We start from the raw sequence: 17,323 nt of genomic DNA on the forward strand, positions 1-17,323 counted from the left end.
ACTCTTTCCAGCGCACCAAGCTCCATGAGATATGCTACCAGTTCTTTGAGTGGCCTCCTGAGAAAACAGGTAGTACATTGAATCCTCACTCATCTCGTTCTTTACGGGTTACATCTGCGAACATTGAGCACAACCATCTGTGTACCCTCTACTCTAAATGTTGGCTTAAGATTTTTCTCAAGTAAAACTCTATCTTGCTGTATCTGGAAATGATCTCAAATGCACCAACTGCATTTTCTACTTTGGTATAGATGAATATATTCTTCCCAAAATAGCCGAAAGAAAGCTGAGAAGATTTGCAATTCTGCAATCCTGTTCAACTGGTCTCGAATTTAACCTTCCACTTGATAAGGTACTTTTCTTTCCCTGTCTGCTTATTTTGTGCGTTTCTATTGTTCCGTTTCCTGTGTGTTTTTAATAGATTCATTAGTAGGGTGAAAAAGTTTATCTTGAAAACTTGAGAAAACTGAAAAAAGCAGAACCAAGTTCAGAGGCTAGCATGGGATATCAGTTTGGTTTTACTCAGTGTTGTTATGGTGCCGCCATGGCGGCATGGCCTGGCGGATTTTCAAGTCTTCGCCTTGGTAACACAATTTTAGGTATTTACAATGATCTTATATGCTTACAAGTTCATCAAAGACGTATGGTTCGTACAATATTATGCCTGGGTCTTTTGAATCGTTAGTTCCATGTTATTTTTGTTCAAAACTTCCTCATCTGAGTAGTGATAACTGAATTTTTATATGGTTCATGGTTTGACAAAAATCGGTTGATCAGACAGACTTAACTGGTTTGCAACTGCAAGTGCAGATACCAGTGAAGTGCCCGATATCTGAAATCATCAAGCCCCGGAAAGTACAAGGGCAAGAATGTTATGAAGTCTCGTGGAAGGATCTAGATGGGCTTGAGACCTCCATTGTTCCTGCAGATCTTGTAGAAAGGTAATGAACAATGATGAAAATCTCTATGTCATCTGTTTATTGATCTAATTATGGGAATAACATTGGTTAAATCTTTCCCATGTAAAACACCTAGCTATTGATCGCTGATCAAACGCATGTTCTCCAATGTGTAAGGCCAAAATCCTATAACCCTTAATGGATTAAAGAACTGAAATGGTGCCTGAAAAGGTAGTTTTCTAACATTTCAGCAATCTCTTTCATGAATGTGAGGAATGCAACATTCTAGCTTTTCAAACTGTGGTTTCATATTTGCAGTAGAATACAACTAGATTGCTTTTGGTGTTATGGAATACCAAACTCCTCCCTATTTTTGTTACTAAAATCCAAACCAGGTTCGGTTCAGTTTTGGTTGAGTTCACTGAAATTCTTGTTTCGGTTCTGGTTTGGATTTTCGGGTTGCTCAAATTGTAACATGATTGATTTTTAATTCCTGTTTGCAATGGGTGATCTGAACTCAGTCAATTCTCTCATACTTTTTTTTTTTTGTCTTCAGGGCTTGTCCAGACAAGATCATGGAGTTCAAGGAGCGAAAAGCAACAAAGAAGCAGAAACCGAAACAGAACCGTCCGAAATCGAGACATACGAAAACCGACCAGCCCACATCTCCCATTGTTGCAGAACTCAGCCTCGAGCTCCAAAACCTTGTTCTTGATACATCTTCCGTTATGACCACAAGCAATGCAGAAGCAGCAGAGCAAGAGCAAGAAAAACCTGCAAGACATAACTTGCTTCTCGTGGATTCGCCTGCAAGAGAAGATAGCAATGCTTGGACCAAAAGATTTGCTGTTCATTCGAGTTCCTGTTCTTCTTACTCTGAAACTGAAGTCATTGACCTGATAAGCCCTTGTCCTGAAGCCCGCCCTTGCAGTGTCTCGAGACGTTACCAAGAAGGCAATGGCCGCCGAGAACAGCTTGCGACAGTGATCGAGCTGAGTGATTCGGAGACCGATGAGACTTCCCCGGCTGATGAAGAACATTGCATTAAAGCCAGAGAGCTTAGAATGTTTCTGGATAGTATCAGGAAAGATATTTTCTGAACCCCAGATGCTGATTGATGATGATGATGATGATGCATATAAACATCACTATAGATGCAGCCAATCAGGATATATTGTCTATGAAAATTTCTACTTAATAATGCACGTAAAAAAAATGTATATCTAGAAACACATAAATTTCTGTAACAATGTGTATAACTTTGTGATGGGATTTAAATACATGAATATTATGTGATTTTACACTTTTATCAAATTCACAATAATGTGCATGATGGTTTGGTATGTTTCCAGTTTTGCAAATATAATAAAACATAAATATATATATATATATATATATAATCAATTTCATGGTCATTCTCTCTAATTTTGATGATATTTAAATGTGTGGTCGTCTTTGATTGATTGTAATTTACAATTAATGGTTTTAGGGCTGAAATATTAATATTGGAAATTCTGAATCCAAATTATTCAATTAAACAATGTAACCATCAAATTGGTCCACAAATTTCATACCTGAGGTCCAGAAGTAACGAAGAGACAGAGACAAAAGGTGGAACATAATCCACGTCTTACATCTGAGTTCGTGTCCCACAAAATGTCTTTGGAATATTGTTTCTGAGGCATATAACCATCCACCGTTTCTCTCTCCCACTTTTTTATTTAAAAAATTAGTTAATTGATTTTTTTATTATATAAATATTGTCTTGTCCCTACGTTTTTACATTGTCTATATCCAACTCGGGGAGGAGTGTTGGTGCATTTATATCATATAGTATTTATAATATATAGTTTTATCGTTTTCCTCCAAATTTTGTGAAAAATAGCATGAATGAACGTTTTCGTACTGAAAATATTTACCCCATACGCCAAATTCAAGTGCATGCCAATGTTTCATTTGGATACAAAATTTCTAAAAATTCGAATTTTTATCTTATTTTATTTTCACTCGAAACAAAAGTTGTCAAACTTTTCATTCGATTTTCATTTTCGTTGGACACAAAATCTTTCCAATCAAATTATATAAAACGTCTCGTTCAAAATTTTATTTCTCTACTTTTCAACTTTAAATTGTCAAACTTCATATCATCTCGAAGGGTATATTAGCGTACATCTTGAATAAATTCACTTTCGATAATAAGAATTTTCTATCAGTTTTCACAGGGTTCATATACGAAATTTCTACAAAATTCGATTTTTCTATTATCTGTAAATAACCAAATTCCGTGCCTATTTTATTTTCACAAGATTCACAAAAGTCGGTTACAGGTCAGTTTTATTTTGATTCATAAATCCCCGTTACAAATAATTGTCAATCCTATTTACATGTTTTGTTGTTAAAACATGCCTGTGTCTTCTATAGCGGTCTCATCCAATGTTTTTTTTTTTTTTTTTTTTGCCAAATCTAACCAAAATCTAATACTACATATTTTCATCTAAAAAATGACCACGTGATTTTATATGTCAAAAAAATAAATTTAGTATATATATATATAGCAAATGATACCATAAATAATTACAAATGAACTCATATGCATTCATATATAAAATCATGATTTTGCTTAATTTTGAACAAATGGGCAACCAAGTGAATTCTTTACTGCATTGTAAGTAGATTTCTCTAAACATTTCACGTAGCTTCCATTCTAACCTAATTAACCAGTATTTTTTTATAATTTCAAAATTCAACTACATCATTCAAAATATCGAAAAGAATGCACGTAGACACTCGAATATGGATTGGGAAATAACCATCCAATCTAATGTTAATTAACCAGTATTTTGTATATACTATATAGTTAAGTCTCATGATTAATTCCATATTAGTTGAATTCCTTGGAACGTAATAAATCTGCCTCTCACATTTTACTGATCCAACAAAGGAATTTTCATACGACAATAAAGAGGCCTCGGAATATATCTTTTTATTCTTTATTCATTTTTCTTGCAATGGGATTGGCATTCGATTGGTCCGAACCCCCTGACACAGTCTTCATTTCTTCGTCATATGAAAAATCATCATCCTCTTCACCCAAGGATAAACCCTAATAATGAACATGGCCATGAACAGAAACAGCGACGGCAAGAAGAAGAAGAAAAAGAGGAAGAAGAACCCAGATGCGGATGGGATCTCTCTCTCTCCGCCGTCCTTTCCTCCTCCTCCCCCTCTGTCGCAGCCTCCGACGTTATCGGAGCCATCGAATTCGATCCCACTGATAAAATCATCGCCACCGGCGGAATCTCAAGAAAGATTCGATTCTATGGCCTGGATTCTCTCTCGCACAAAATCTCTGGTGACGGTGACGCGGCCGCGTGCGAGTACTACATATGCACACCGGCGAAGCTGAGCAGCCTCCGGTGGCGGCCCCGATCCGACGGCCGGGTCATCGGCTCCGGCGACTACGACGGCGTCGTGACGGAGTACGACCTCGAGAAACGCTCTCCGGTTTTCGAGCGCGACGAGCACGGAGGCCGGAGGGTCTGGAGCGTTGACTACACGCGCCTCGCCGGCGCGTCGGTGGTCGGCGCGTCGGGCTCCGACGATGGGACCGTGCATGTGTGGGATCCGCGCTCACGACCGGAGAATTCTATCGCCATTGTGCGTCCCGGACGGAGCTCCGCCGTGTGCTGCGTGGAGTTCGAGCCATCCGGCGGAGCCACCATAGCCGTCGGATGCGCTGACCGGAGGGGGTACGTATACGACGTGAGGAAGCTCGTCGAACCGGCGCTGACCCTCGAGGGGCACGCCAAAACGGTGTCGTATGTGAGGTTCCTCGACGTACATACGGTCGTCACCGCCGGTACGGACGGTTGTCTGAAGCTGTGGAAGATTGACGGCGGAGGCGGGCGCGTGGGGCGCACTTACGAGGGGCACGTGAACAGCAGGAACTTCGTGGGGTTATCGGTGTGGAGAAACGGCGGGCTGTTCGGGTGCGGATCCGAGAACAACAGGGTGTTCGTTTACGACAGGAGGTGGAGCCGGCCGGTTTGGGTTCACGAGTTCGAACCGGCCGGTATGACCGGTTTGGAACAGCGGTTCGTGAGCAGCGTGTGCTGGAGGCAATCGGGTGTGGACCAGTGCACGTTAGTGGCTGGTGGATCGGATGGAGTGTTGCAGGTTTACGTGGGCAAAAGGAAGCCATACTATATCTGAATTTTGTTTCTAAAGTCTAAAAATATTTTAATTTGTTTTATATGATAGAATTTTGGAGCGCACTTACGAGGGGCACGTGAACAGCAGGAACTTCGTGGGGTTATCGGTGTGGAGAAACGGCGGGCTGTTCGGGTGCGGATCCGAGAACAACAGGGTGTTCGTTTACGACAGGAGGTGGAGCCGGCCGGTTTGGGTTCACGAGTTCGAACCGGCCGGTATGACCGGTTTGGAACAGCGGTTCGTGAGCAGCGTGTGCTGGAGGCAATCGGGTGTGGACCAGTGCACGTTAGTGGCTGGTGGATCGGATGGAGTGTTGCAGGTTTACGTGGGCAAAAGGAAGCCATACTATATCTGAATTTTGTTTCTAAAGTCTAAAAATATTTTAATTTGTTTTATATGATAGAATTTTGAGGCAGTTCCAAGAGTGTTGATTTTCCATATCCTTTTGATTCGGATGAAATTTTTTATATATATAATTTGAGAAGTTCACACACCGTATATATATATATATATATATAAAATCTTTGTTTTAAGAATAATGATAATATTAGTTATCTAATTATAATTAATAGATGTTAACTTAATATATATGTATTCTGTAAACAATAAATATAAATCTTTTTGTCCACCATAATCCATAATTAGATATTTAATTCAAACATTTTTCCTAAATCGCGAATAACCTAAAAATCAGTTCGCACAAAACAATTGCTACAATTCTTGCAAAATATACAATATCTTGAACATTTGATTTTCAAACTCTCAAGTCTCAACCACACTATTTTACCAAATGGAATTGAGATGAGATCTGTTTTTTATTAAATAAAATTAGCTATTTTGGTTAAATTTTTAAGTGAAAATCAGCGTTTCTGGTTAAAAAAAAGAGTTATATGACCACATGGATTATATATTTTATTTGTTTTGTTATTATTTAACTCTAATCTATATTTTGATTTTTCTTCAAAATTATAATATATATTGTTAAAATTTCACAGTTACAACAAACATGCAAGTTCCCATTATCTCACACGAAAACATTATGCATTTTATGCAATAAATTTGTCTATGTATAGCAACCACCCATGTCATGATGGGAATGAGGTAATTAGGACAAAATCCTTCAAAATTAAAAGTTTGGGTTCAATATCGAAAGAATAAATAGCTTGTGGATCTACCGTCATTTGTATAACAACCGCCCATGTCATAATATGTTTCATGTACACGTCTACGCCTTGACAAGAGGACAAACTGCATTTCACAATTCACACCCAAAAATAACAAAATGTTTCGCCCATGACCATATAACTTCCTAAATGACATATATAACCCAAATGACACAACACTAAACCACTGAATGAAAACGTTCTTTCCAAATCAAATAACAGATCAAATCAATATATATATATATATATATATTTGGATTTCTTTTGTCGTTCAGAAGCATCCAAAGAGCTTCTTCGGGGCCGTCCCGGTGGCACCATACTTGGCGGCGAGTTCTTCGGCCTTGAGAACTTCTTCGCCGCGCCTCGCTTCGATCATCGCTCTTTTCTCTTGGGCTTCCCTCTGGATTTCAGCTATCTTGTTCTTCATCTTCTCCGCATACTCCGCCTTCTGCTTCTCTAGCTGCTCCTATTTTGTTTTTTGCCAATACGAACCCAAAACAATAGGGGCAAAATCAGAAAGATGTTAAAAAAGTGAGCTATTTACGTAAAATCTAGAGCGACATGGCAAATAAATACCCTTGAAAAACAAACCCGGAAGAGACCCCAAACTTGTAAGGATTCATAGAAAGACCCCCTAGGGTTTTATATGTAATAAAAACAAATACCTCAATTTTCTTGAGGTCAGCTTCGACGGACGCTTTCTTGCTGTTTTCCCATGCCCCGATCGCAGAAAGCTTCTTCTGAGCCCTGAACATATAATACCACAATTTCTCTTCACATCAAATCTAAACAATACACCTTATGATGTTTATCGTACCCTCTAACAAATTATTTAAATAATTCAAGACATGGTTACGAAAAGGGTAATTATATATATATATATATATATATATATATGTATATATATATATAAGCAAAATCTCCTCTCAATCAAAAACTCACTTGTTATCGACTTTGGATTTCTCAGCTTCCTCCCAAGCTTTGATAAGAGACATCCTCTTCTCCGTCTCAACTCTTGCCAGGACAGCATCTTCACATCACATTACAGCACATACCAAACATAAACAAAAAGAAAAAATAGAATAATTACCCCCCTAAGCAGAAAATAAACCAATGCACCTTTCAATTTAAAACAACAAAAAAATAAAAAAATAAAAAATTGGATCTGGTGTTTAAATTATAGATTGACGACGTTTCGGTTCAAAAATATAAAAACGAATCGAACCAAACTGAATAAGATGGACTCAAATTTAAAAATTGATTGGAAATGACTTCACTAAAATTAACTAAGTCCTAATCGGAAAAACAAAACAAAATAAAAAAATTCTCTAGAAAATCATCTAATAGGATGTATATAGTAACTCCGGATATACTTCTTGGTTCTAATTCTTATTGGCCCTCTTTCTCTTACTAACTTTTATGATTATTATCGTATAAACTATGGTCTCATTTAACTCTCTGCTATAACAAGAATATAAAGATTCCGAATTCATTGGTTTCCCCGCGGAATATTAATCCAATATCAATTCAGTAATATTTCTTTTTTTTTCTTAAAAAAAATTGTGGTGTATATTTACACACCTAATTAGAAGGAAATAAAATAACCTTTTACCTAATATCATATTATTTCCTGATTATGTATTGATAATATAATTAAATGATTTGTTACCTCGATCAACGGAAGAGCCTTCTTTCTTCTCTTCCTCAGGTTCTGGAACACAGAGATTTGATTTTAAAAAACAATATTGTTCTACCCCAAAAATCAAGAAAAAATTAAACCTTAAGAACAAAATATTAATCATCGATTTTTCTGTGGACCCAAAATTCTTGAATTAACCAGTTCAAGACTTAAAGTTAGAACAATAAAAAATGATGGAAATTTATCATAATAATAAAATTAGCAGTATCCCGAAAACTAAAATGAAATTATATTCATTTGTATTCCAAAACTTTTAACCGTTGTAAATCACTCAATAAAAAAGTTTGAAATTATTTGGTGAATAAAGTCACTGAGCAAGAAAAACAATAGTATCAAATTATATATATGCATATATATAAATATATATGTTACTGCTGAACAGATAAAGAGGAAAATCAGCAATGATCAAGACAAAAAGTTGCTACTTTTGACCGGCACAAGAGCTTTGGAGTCGTCGGGCTTCTCCTCAGTCTCCGGCGGCGGAGCTACAGCTTTCTCCGCCGGAGCAACGGCCTTCTCCGGTTCGGCTCTAGGGTCGGAACCGGTTTCGGACTCCGTCACCTTCTTCTGCTCTTCCTCGGCCATGTCGAAGGCTGACGGAATCAGAAGATTCGTAGCAGAATGATTCAGAGATTCGATTATTTATGAGAGAGAGAGAGAGAGAGATTTGAGAGATGAAAATGGATACGATACGAAAACTGAGCTGGATTGTTTGGTAGTGATGTTATGTTCCTCGTTGCCCGAAAATGACTTCCTTTCTTTTCTTTTTTTTTATTTTTGTTTTATTTTATTTTATTATCCTCCTGTTTAGTATGGTATCCAATTTAATCATCGGTTTCACAATCCGTAATCATCATTGTTTAGGAGCATTTGCACAGAAACCCACCTATTTCTTAAGTTTTACGAAACTCAGCTTCTCCTTTTTTTTGGTTCACGTTAATCCAATTTCTCCAAGGAATTTGTATTTTAAGACATCATCGGCCCTGTAATCGGATTTCTTTCTGATGGTTTCTGGGTTGTTTGGATATATAGGTTGGATTAAATTTAATAAGATAAACAATATATGAAAATCTAGTTTTGACTCGGGAGAAATAATAATAGGATATCTTTGTGATAGAGCTCACTCGTGTTTTTTTCTAATTCGTGAAATCTTTGGTTGGGGAAGTTGCATGACAAGAATCGAAACGCCAATTAAAATTTTTCTTAAATATTTTCTTTTATAATTAAAAAGTGTGGGGCCTGTTTGGAAAAGCGTGGGACCCACAGAATGTGGGCTGATTCTCTCTGGGTTCGACACGACGACATTGTTCACATATCAAACCGGATCTTGTACCGGCAATTTCGGAAATAAGACAGATGGTTATGGTAAACCGAACGCTTTATCGAAATCCATATGTAAATGAATAAAACCTTTGACGCAAAATTGATTAAACCGGATAAAAGTCGACCGTACCACCAAATACAAGACAGCAATTAATTTACGTTTTACAAAACAAGAAACTCTTTATAATTTCAAGTAATGTTATTTCTGAAATAATCTCAATTTCTCAAAATTGTTTCTACTCTACGGTTATTGCATATACGTTATAAGTTTAGTTGTCGACAAAAAAAAAGGTGACGTTTCATTTACATAAATCCCAGCTCAGCATATATTTATTTAATTCGGAATGATAATAATGATACTATGGCATAAAGGGATTAATAAATGTATTTATAATATAACGTTTGTATCTATGTTTCTTTACATGGTATGTGGTCCACAACTTGAAATCAAATAATAGAATCTGCATATCACTGATTTCGAATTAAAAATAGATATAATTGAATACAAATTTCTTTGTTTGCGAGAATATATAAATATGCCCGTTTATATACCTACCTATCTACAGATACATAGATAATTTATTTAATTGTTTCTTTTTCCTCATTTTTAAAATATTTAAAATACATTTAAATTTTTTAAAATGTTATTGAATATTTAAATCGAGCACAAAAACCAAATATATAATCTAATATAAGGAGATGGAACCCTTTTAGTAATAATGCGGAGGTAAAGAATTTGGTAATCAATCCGGTTTATTGGTAAATGTTTAGTCGTTGGTTTTATTAAATAAATACAAGGTATACCATTTATCGATCAATTTTATATATATTTTAGTTTGATTCAATATAATTGGTAATTGATTTGGATTGGGATAGTTAATATTATAGGATATTAATGTATATATAAAGTATATTAACCTAATACTATTAATTGCATTAATTATTATAATCGAAACTATATCAAATTGAACCAAGATTATATATAGTTAGATTTGGTTTGTAACGGATTTGTTTTATTTGGTTATTTCGTTTTTATTTTGTTTATTTGAATTTATGTACTTGATATTCTCAAGCATTAATAGCTACAAAACATCTAAAGAGGTTAAGAAAATTGTAAAAAAGCCAATAATAGGATGTCAATTCTAACTCGAAGTTCGGTGTGAACCATCCAAAAAAATATCTAACTGCGAATCTAAATTTGTAAATCTAAAAGAAAAAAAATTTGGTTCGGTTTCATATCTCGTTTCGGGTTCGTTTAAAAGCCCAATTTATATATATATTAATTTTTAAAAAATACATGCAAGTAAAGAATTGAACAAGTCAATCCAATCCGAATTCTATAGAGGCGGATTTCGGATTTGGTTCTATATATCCAAAAAATTCGGATTGGTCTGAACCCAAACCCGAAATCCTCGGATCGAGTGTGGGTCAGCAGCCCGTTTGACCCCCTTAGCCAATTAAGGATTAACGTCTGAAACAAGAGACAAAACCGAACGAATGGTTTTTGCAAGTATAGATGTCGGGCAGTTTTAGTTCAACCAAACCAAACTAAACAGCGGTCGATCGGTTTGATTTGGCATGTATATATATATATGGTGGATCCAAACATGTATATAATTTTATTTAAAAGATTGTTTTACCAATAAAATCCTGCATTCTCCGATTTCGTATGGCGAACGGAATCGTGGTGGGTGGTGAGTCATTCACATAAGCTCCTGTTTCTTGATTTCATATATATATATTTTTTTAATCTTAGTTTTTAGTCCAAGATGTAAGAATAGTAGCAAAATACGCCAAGTATTTGTCAATTGTCATTCTTGCATTTGTAATACACGAAAACATAGATATTGTTTTTGTTTACATGAAAATAAAAAATAATATGATTTTGATGTATCAAACTTGCACGGCTCATCTCTCTTGATATAGAAAACATACAAATTACTTGCGATATATTTCCTCGAATTATTATTCCTATAAATTTATACAATAGAAAACTCAATTGCAAAATTAAAATGACAACATTCCAAACTTGGATAGTTTAACCGGTGAAATGGGACGCGTAACGTTTGTTCCGCTCCGAATTCGAATCTCAAATTTGGGGAGATAACGTATATTCCAAACCACATAGTTGGCTCCCAACTCCGGGATTAGTCTGAGTCTCGGTCCAGAATATCCGGTTAACAAAAAAAAAAATGCAAACTAATATACGATATAGAAGAAATTACATCTTGAAGTTATTCCAAGATACAACATTAATTTCCAACCAAGCATGAAAAATATGAAATTAATTAATGTTTTATTATATTAATTATTTCTTCTCTTCCGCCTTAGTCTCTTCCTTTTTTTCTTCTTTCTTGTCCTCTTTCTTGTCTTCAGCCTTGTCTTCTTTGGCCGGTCCGACCGATATTAGGTCAATTTTACCGACCTTCTTCAACTTTTTCACCACAGCAACTGTATCCATTTGACCTACCACCGTTAATTTCTGCTCCTTCATATCCGCCGCTATGGAATCCACTCCTGTTTTCCACGTCATCAGATTAAAGTGTATAAAATTCGATTCCTATGGAAATGATTATCATTATTATTTCATGGAAATCAAATCTACAGCTCCCTTAGCGCAACAATGCATATCCCAAAACCCATGTGCTCAATGTCATCCTAATGGCCCACGAAGCAATGATCTTGCATTGGACGTTCTATAAACTTATAATTTAAAATTAAACCATGTGCTTATTGGTTTAAGCATCTATTTTCATAAAATACCGCAGCGTCTTGAATAGATTATGTTAAAAGAAAGAGCAAAACAATGGTATCTAGTGTTACGAACTATTTAGGACCCAAGATTCTAAATGAATCTTATGGCATAATTTATTAGAAAAGGGAGTATTTTACATGCGCTTTGTAATAGTTTACCAAATGTAAGAAGAAATACCACATTGGGGAAAAAACGGCTGCCAACATAGATGATAGAGCAATGTTTTTTTTTAATAATTTGAAAAGGGCAAAAAAAAAAACGCATCGAGATCATCAAGTAATCATCATCCTTGGTATTCTCAAATTCTGACCAGAACATCCAATCTAAATTCGAACTAAATGTCGGACAATTTCGAGTCATGCAATAACATTACCTGTTTGATTAATTGATTTAAATAAAATCAAAATAGTAAAGTAACAAAAATCAGATAAACCAAAAGAAAAAATGTATGTAATTCCATCTTGAAAACAGATCCAGAAAAAAAAAACACAGTATAGGAATATAAACTGAGAAAAAGAAAACAAAATAGCAAATACCGAAGATATCGGCAGCAGCTTCGATGGCTTTCTGTTTGGTCTTGTCATCGGTCATGGTTAAGACTTTCAAAACAACTTTCTGAAAAACAAAACACGCACATATATATATATGTAAAAAAAAATATAATTAAAAACGAAAAGAAATTACTATCGAAATTAAAATACCTGCGCCATTTCTTTCCTTCACAGAGTCTCTGGAGAGGAAGATGAGAGAGAGAGAGAGAGAGAGAAGTGGGGTTAGTGGAAACTTGTGGTGGCTTTAATTGCGAAGGATGAGAGACAAGTGACGTATTGTGTTGTGTAAGGGAAAGGGACAGATCTGCTTAGTAATTGTTTTTTTTTTATATTTTATATTTTCGTCTTCCAAAGTTATTTGTTTTTTCTTTGATTCATGAGTAGTGAAGAAGACAAAATAAGATATTTATGAAATCACGGATATTAGAGAGCCATTAATTGGGTAATATAGCAAAAATATCCTTACTTTGCTATAAAGATTTTATTGTATACCCTTCAAAACCCTAAAATTTTAGAAAAAAAAAATAAAAGGAACAAAAGACATAAATAACTCTCTCACAAAAGTAACGTGATATTCCTCTCTTCATTTTGAATTCATCTCTCTCGTTTTCATTCTTTGACAACTCTTCATTTCTTTCTTAACTTTTTCTCTCCACTCTTATTTTTCTCTCAACTCTTCCATTTTCTCCCTTCTCATTTCATTTTTATACATAGAAAAACAAACGAAAAATGGTTATTTCGTTGAGCATATCTTGACCGACGACCTCATATCTTCTTTTTGAGTCGATCTAAGACAGAACAAATGACAAGAATTGAAGGTAAGTTCATTAATACAAGAGATTGGTTCGATGCATAAATTTTGTGTTTTGGGTTTGAGTTTTATGATTGTTAGAGTGAATCGTGTGGTTTTTTTTTATGAAAATGAGATAGATGTAAAGCAAATCTGTCGAAGAATATGCAAGAGGTACATATTTAATTTCAAATAAATGTTCGGAACGATAATGGAACAGATTGACAACGGAAACAAAGGTACGTCACATTGGTTACACCGTTTAAAATTTAATTTTGGTCACACTGGTCACCCTAGTCACACCGTTCAAAATTTAGTTTTGGTCACACTAGTCATATTGGTCACACTGGTCACACTAGTTACATTGGTCACACTGGTCACACTAGTCACATTGGTCACACTGGTCACACCGTTCAAATTTTAGTTTTGGTCACACTAGTCATATTGGTCACACTAGTCACTTGGTCACACTAGTCACACTGGTCACATCGAAAATTTTTAAAATTCACGCGAAAATATTTATTTTTTTGTGATGGAGGGAGTTTTAAAAATTTTAAAATATTTAAATTTTTTCCTAAGAAATCGAAAACTGCTTTTCTCTCTCTCTTCTCATTAATGTTTCTGTCATTGGGACCCACACCAATGGGTATTTTGGGAATAACATAATTATAAAGGTATGTTTTGAAGTAGTTTTTTTTTAATTTTTGTAGGGGTATGCTGTGAAGTCTTTGTAGCATAATAGGGGTATTTTTTATAAAACCCCAATTGATTGTTCTTACTACTATATCTTCACCAATGTAGATTGTAAAAGATGGCCCAATTCACTTTTTTTTTCATATTTGAATTCATTTTGCTATATAATAATTTCTGGATGCTTAGTGCATTCTATCATTTTGTTTTGAGTTTAAGGCTCTTGTGCACTTTTTTTTTTAACAAAATACAGATATTTGGACCTTTGCTTCAATCTATTATAGATTTTTATCATGCGCTAAAATTAGAGTGGTCATTTTTGTTATTAACTGATTAACCTAAACGTTAAAATATAACCGTAATCGAATTGAATCTGAAATAAAAACTGAATTGTTATTATTTTCTAAACACGAAAAAACTGAAATCGAATCGAATTGGACCGATTAAAAAAATAACCGAAAAAATCAAGAGATTTTTTTTTAAAAAACAATTTTTTACAACAAAAAAACGAATTCAAATCGAATCGAAATTTATATAAAAACCGAATGGTTATATTTTTTTATACCCGAAATAACCGAACCCGAATATAAATTGAAACCCGAAATGACTACCCGGGCTAAAACAAATAATTCATGCCACGAGTTTTTCTGTACTCGATTTGATATGAGTAGCCGGTCCACGAACAGATATTATATGAGTCAATGGAATAGAAACTATGTATACTTTTGTTTCAATCCTATGTAAAAAAAAACAGATTTATAAGTCCGTACGTGTCAAGGGGATAATCTAATCCATGGACAGACAAAAAAAAAAAATCGAAGCCTTGACTTTGGGGTTATTATTCTTGTATGTAATCTCATTATCCTTTAATTAGTAAAAGAAATTAAACTCTGTTTTAGTTACATTCAGTAAACGGAAAGGTTGTAAATCTAATGCTGGCCATTAAAGATCGGATCAACCTTAATAAGAAAAACGTTTCAACAAACTTTGAAAATATTTCAAAAAAATTGGAGGCTGAGAAGTTGTCAATTATGTAAATTAAGAACCCATGCGTTGAATGCATTATCCGTTCAGGTAGTATAAATTAATTTCAGAGGATTGAGGATTAATTAATTAAATTGACTTCTTGGAAGATTAAGGTTTGAATTACTTTTTTTTTTTTTTTGCAATCCCTTTGAATTCGTTTTTATTTTTTTCCTTAATTGTTCTCTCTTTGTGAAAACTATAAGGGGGAAAGAATTTTACGGTAATCGAAATTTTACTTTTTTTTTTAATTTTTTTTTTGTTGAATGGGAGAGAAGAATTTCCCCAAATTCAAATAATTGAAACGCTTTCAATTGACAGAATTTATAGTTTGGAATCATACGATCAATTGTATGCATATCTTTTAACAAAAAAAAAAAAGTGTATGCATGTCTTTCTTTCGATTATACTTTTCCTCACCTTTCTTTTGATCGATAAAAACAAAATCTACATGCATGCATGCATGCATGCGTATGTTTCAACGTTGTTTTGTTTTCTTGACGAGAGTTAATTATCGCCAAGAAAGACTAAAGAACGCATATTTTTATGTGGTTCCGACATTATCGTGTAATTAACCATATTTTTATGCATGTTTTTTTTTTAATCTTCTTTCGAGTCATGAGCGTAATTCAACACGTTATAATCTAACATACATGCTTTCATCTTTGGCAGATGATTAGGACAAGGACAGTGTTCAGCGCACTTGTAGTGGTTTTGGCCGTAAGCGGTTTCCCGGCGACAGAATCCGGGCGGCCTGGAAACTTGGCAACCGCAGGAGTTGAATATTCGGCATTGAACTGCCGAAAACACACCGCCGTAATAACGGATTTCGGTGCAGTGGGCGACGGAAAAACATCGAACACAAAGGCATTTAGAGAGGCCATAAGCAAACTTGGCCAGAGGGCGGCCGACGGAGGATCCCAACTCGTTATCCCGCAGGGAAAATGGCTCACCGGAAGTTTCAACCTCACCAGCCATTTCACTTTGTTCATCCAAAAAGGCGCCACAATTCTTGCTTCTCAGGTATGTATAAATCATTTCAAAGAAAATAATCAAATCTAATTGAAATATCGTGTTTAAACCGATGAATCTTTGGTTCAGGATGAATCCGAGTGGCCAGTGGTCGCACCTTTGCCGTCGTACGGAAGAGGTCGAGACGCTCCCGGACCAAGATTCAGCAGTCTAATCTTTGGTACAAACCTAACCGATGTGGTTATCACCGGTAAGCTCCAAAACCATACCGGATAGATTCTTTGGTAACAGTTTATAATACTTGATTGATTACACTTAATCAAACCGGTTTAACCAATAATCTTGATCTATTTATCGATCAGGTAACAACGGGACGATCGATGGGCAAGGCAAGTACTGGTGGGTCAAGTACCGTAAGGGAGAGTTCAAATTGACGAGACCGTACATGATCGAGGTCTTATTCTCCGACAACGTTCAGATTTCCGACATTACATTGATAGATTCACCTTCATGGAACGTTCATCCCGTTTACTGCAAGAACGTTATCGTCAAAGGCCTAACCATTCTAGCTCCCATCGATTCTCCTAACACCGACGGAATCGATCCAGGTACGTATCTATCCATTTTAAACATATACATAACGTTTTGTAATAATGGTTTCACCAGGGTCACCTTTTCAATTTCGGTTCGGTTATTGAAAAATTATAATCATTTGGTTTTATATTGAATACAGTTCAGTTTGATTCTTATAAAATACTCGTTATTTAAAAAAATTTTAGTTTTCTTTATTTATTTTTTATTCAATTCGGTTCAGTTTAAATTCAATTTTTTGTTTATAAATTGAACCAAACTGAATAAAATTATAACCATTTAGTTTTTATATTGACTCCAGTTCCATATGATTTTTTTTTTCTTCTTATGGGTTTTTGTTTTTGTTGATAAAAATACTTATTTTTCTAAAACTTTTTTGTTTTTTTTCACTAATTTTTTTTTATTGAAGTTCTATTTGGTCAAATTTTTGGTTTTTTTATTTCAAATAAATCATTATCATTCAATTTTTATATGTAATTCGATCCGGATACGGTAATGTATTATTCGGTTATTAATCAAATCGGTTAACTCTAGATTTCACTATCGAAAAATCTTTATATTTCTTGTAAACGTTTCCTCAGATTCTTGCACAAACACTCTAATCGAAGACTGTTACGTCGTCTCCGGCGATGACTGCATCGCGGTCAAGAGCGGT

General features: G+C 35.0%; 5 protein-coding genes across 9 annotated transcripts in view; 3 read left to right on the forward strand and 2 right to left on the reverse strand.

Annotated features, from left to right (window-relative positions):
• LOC104798924 (flap endonuclease GEN-like 2) overlaps positions 1-2,192 on the forward strand; it is a 5,116-nt gene extending 2,924 nt beyond the window's left edge. Inside the window, exons 11-14 of the mRNA XM_010521180.1 lie at positions 1-69; positions 252-368; positions 806-941; positions 1,456-2,192. The exon at positions 1-69 is cut by the window's left edge and continues 35 nt beyond it. Of these exons, the coding sequence (XP_010519482.1) occupies positions 1-69; positions 252-368; positions 806-941; positions 1,456-1,999 (866 nt within the window). The 3' untranslated portion in view covers positions 2,000-2,192. The remainder of the gene's footprint in view (positions 70-251; positions 369-805; positions 942-1,455) is intronic.
• A 1,698-nt stretch (positions 2,193-3,890) lies between these two features.
• Positions 3,891-5,593, forward strand: LOC104798925 (WD repeat-containing protein RUP2). The gene is made up of 2 exons (XM_010521181.2): positions 3,891-5,107; positions 5,463-5,593. The coding sequence occupies exons 1-2, from the start codon at positions 3,966-3,968 to the stop codon at positions 5,464-5,466; spliced, it is 1,146 nt and encodes a 381-aa protein (XP_010519483.1). The 5' UTR covers positions 3,891-3,965; the 3' UTR covers positions 5,467-5,593.
• Positions 5,594-6,295: 702 nt separating this feature from the next.
• On the reverse strand, positions 6,296-8,666 carry LOC104798926 (remorin-like). Of its 2 annotated transcripts, none has more exons than XM_010521183.1 (5): positions 8,399-8,666; positions 7,944-7,985; positions 7,217-7,304; positions 6,940-7,021; positions 6,296-6,734 (listed from the first exon to the last, which is right to left on the reverse strand). In XM_010521183.1, the coding sequence occupies exons 1-5, from the start codon at positions 8,556-8,558 to the stop codon at positions 6,546-6,548; spliced, it is 561 nt and encodes a 186-aa protein (XP_010519485.1). In that variant the 5' UTR covers positions 8,559-8,666; the 3' UTR covers positions 6,296-6,545. The 2 variants fall into 2 exon arrangements, with proteins under 2 accessions (XP_010519485.1, XP_010519484.1); XM_010521182.1 differs by having other exon boundaries at positions 6,296-6,740; positions 8,399-8,662.
• A 2,734-nt stretch (positions 8,667-11,400) lies between these two features.
• LOC104798928 lies at positions 11,401-12,863 on the reverse strand. The gene is made up of 3 exons (XM_010521184.2): positions 12,753-12,863; positions 12,588-12,666; positions 11,401-11,813 (listed from the first exon to the last, which is right to left on the reverse strand). The coding sequence occupies exons 1-3, from the start codon at positions 12,759-12,761 to the stop codon at positions 11,605-11,607; spliced, it is 297 nt and encodes a 98-aa protein (XP_010519486.1). The 5' UTR covers positions 12,762-12,863; the 3' UTR covers positions 11,401-11,604.
• A 2,240-nt stretch (positions 12,864-15,103) lies between these two features.
• LOC104798929 (probable polygalacturonase) overlaps positions 15,104-17,323 on the forward strand; it is a 3,061-nt gene continuing 841 nt past the window's right edge. Inside the window, exons 1-5 of one of the 4 annotated variants that reach the window (XM_010521186.1) lie at positions 15,104-15,156; positions 15,778-16,128; positions 16,207-16,327; positions 16,440-16,685; positions 17,250-17,316. In XM_010521186.1, coding sequence (XP_010519488.1) covers positions 15,778-16,128; positions 16,207-16,327; positions 16,440-16,685; positions 17,250-17,316 — 785 coding nt within the window. In that variant the 5' untranslated portion in view covers positions 15,104-15,156. The other 3 variants (XM_010521187.1, XM_010521189.2, XM_010521185.2) reach the window with 3 other exon arrangements.

This window comes from Tarenaya hassleriana, unplaced genomic scaffold (genome assembly GCF_000463585.1).
Source record: "Tarenaya hassleriana unplaced genomic scaffold, ASM46358v1 Cleome6, whole genome shotgun sequence".
NCBI lineage: Eukaryota > Viridiplantae > Streptophyta > Magnoliopsida > Brassicales > Cleomaceae > Tarenaya > Tarenaya hassleriana.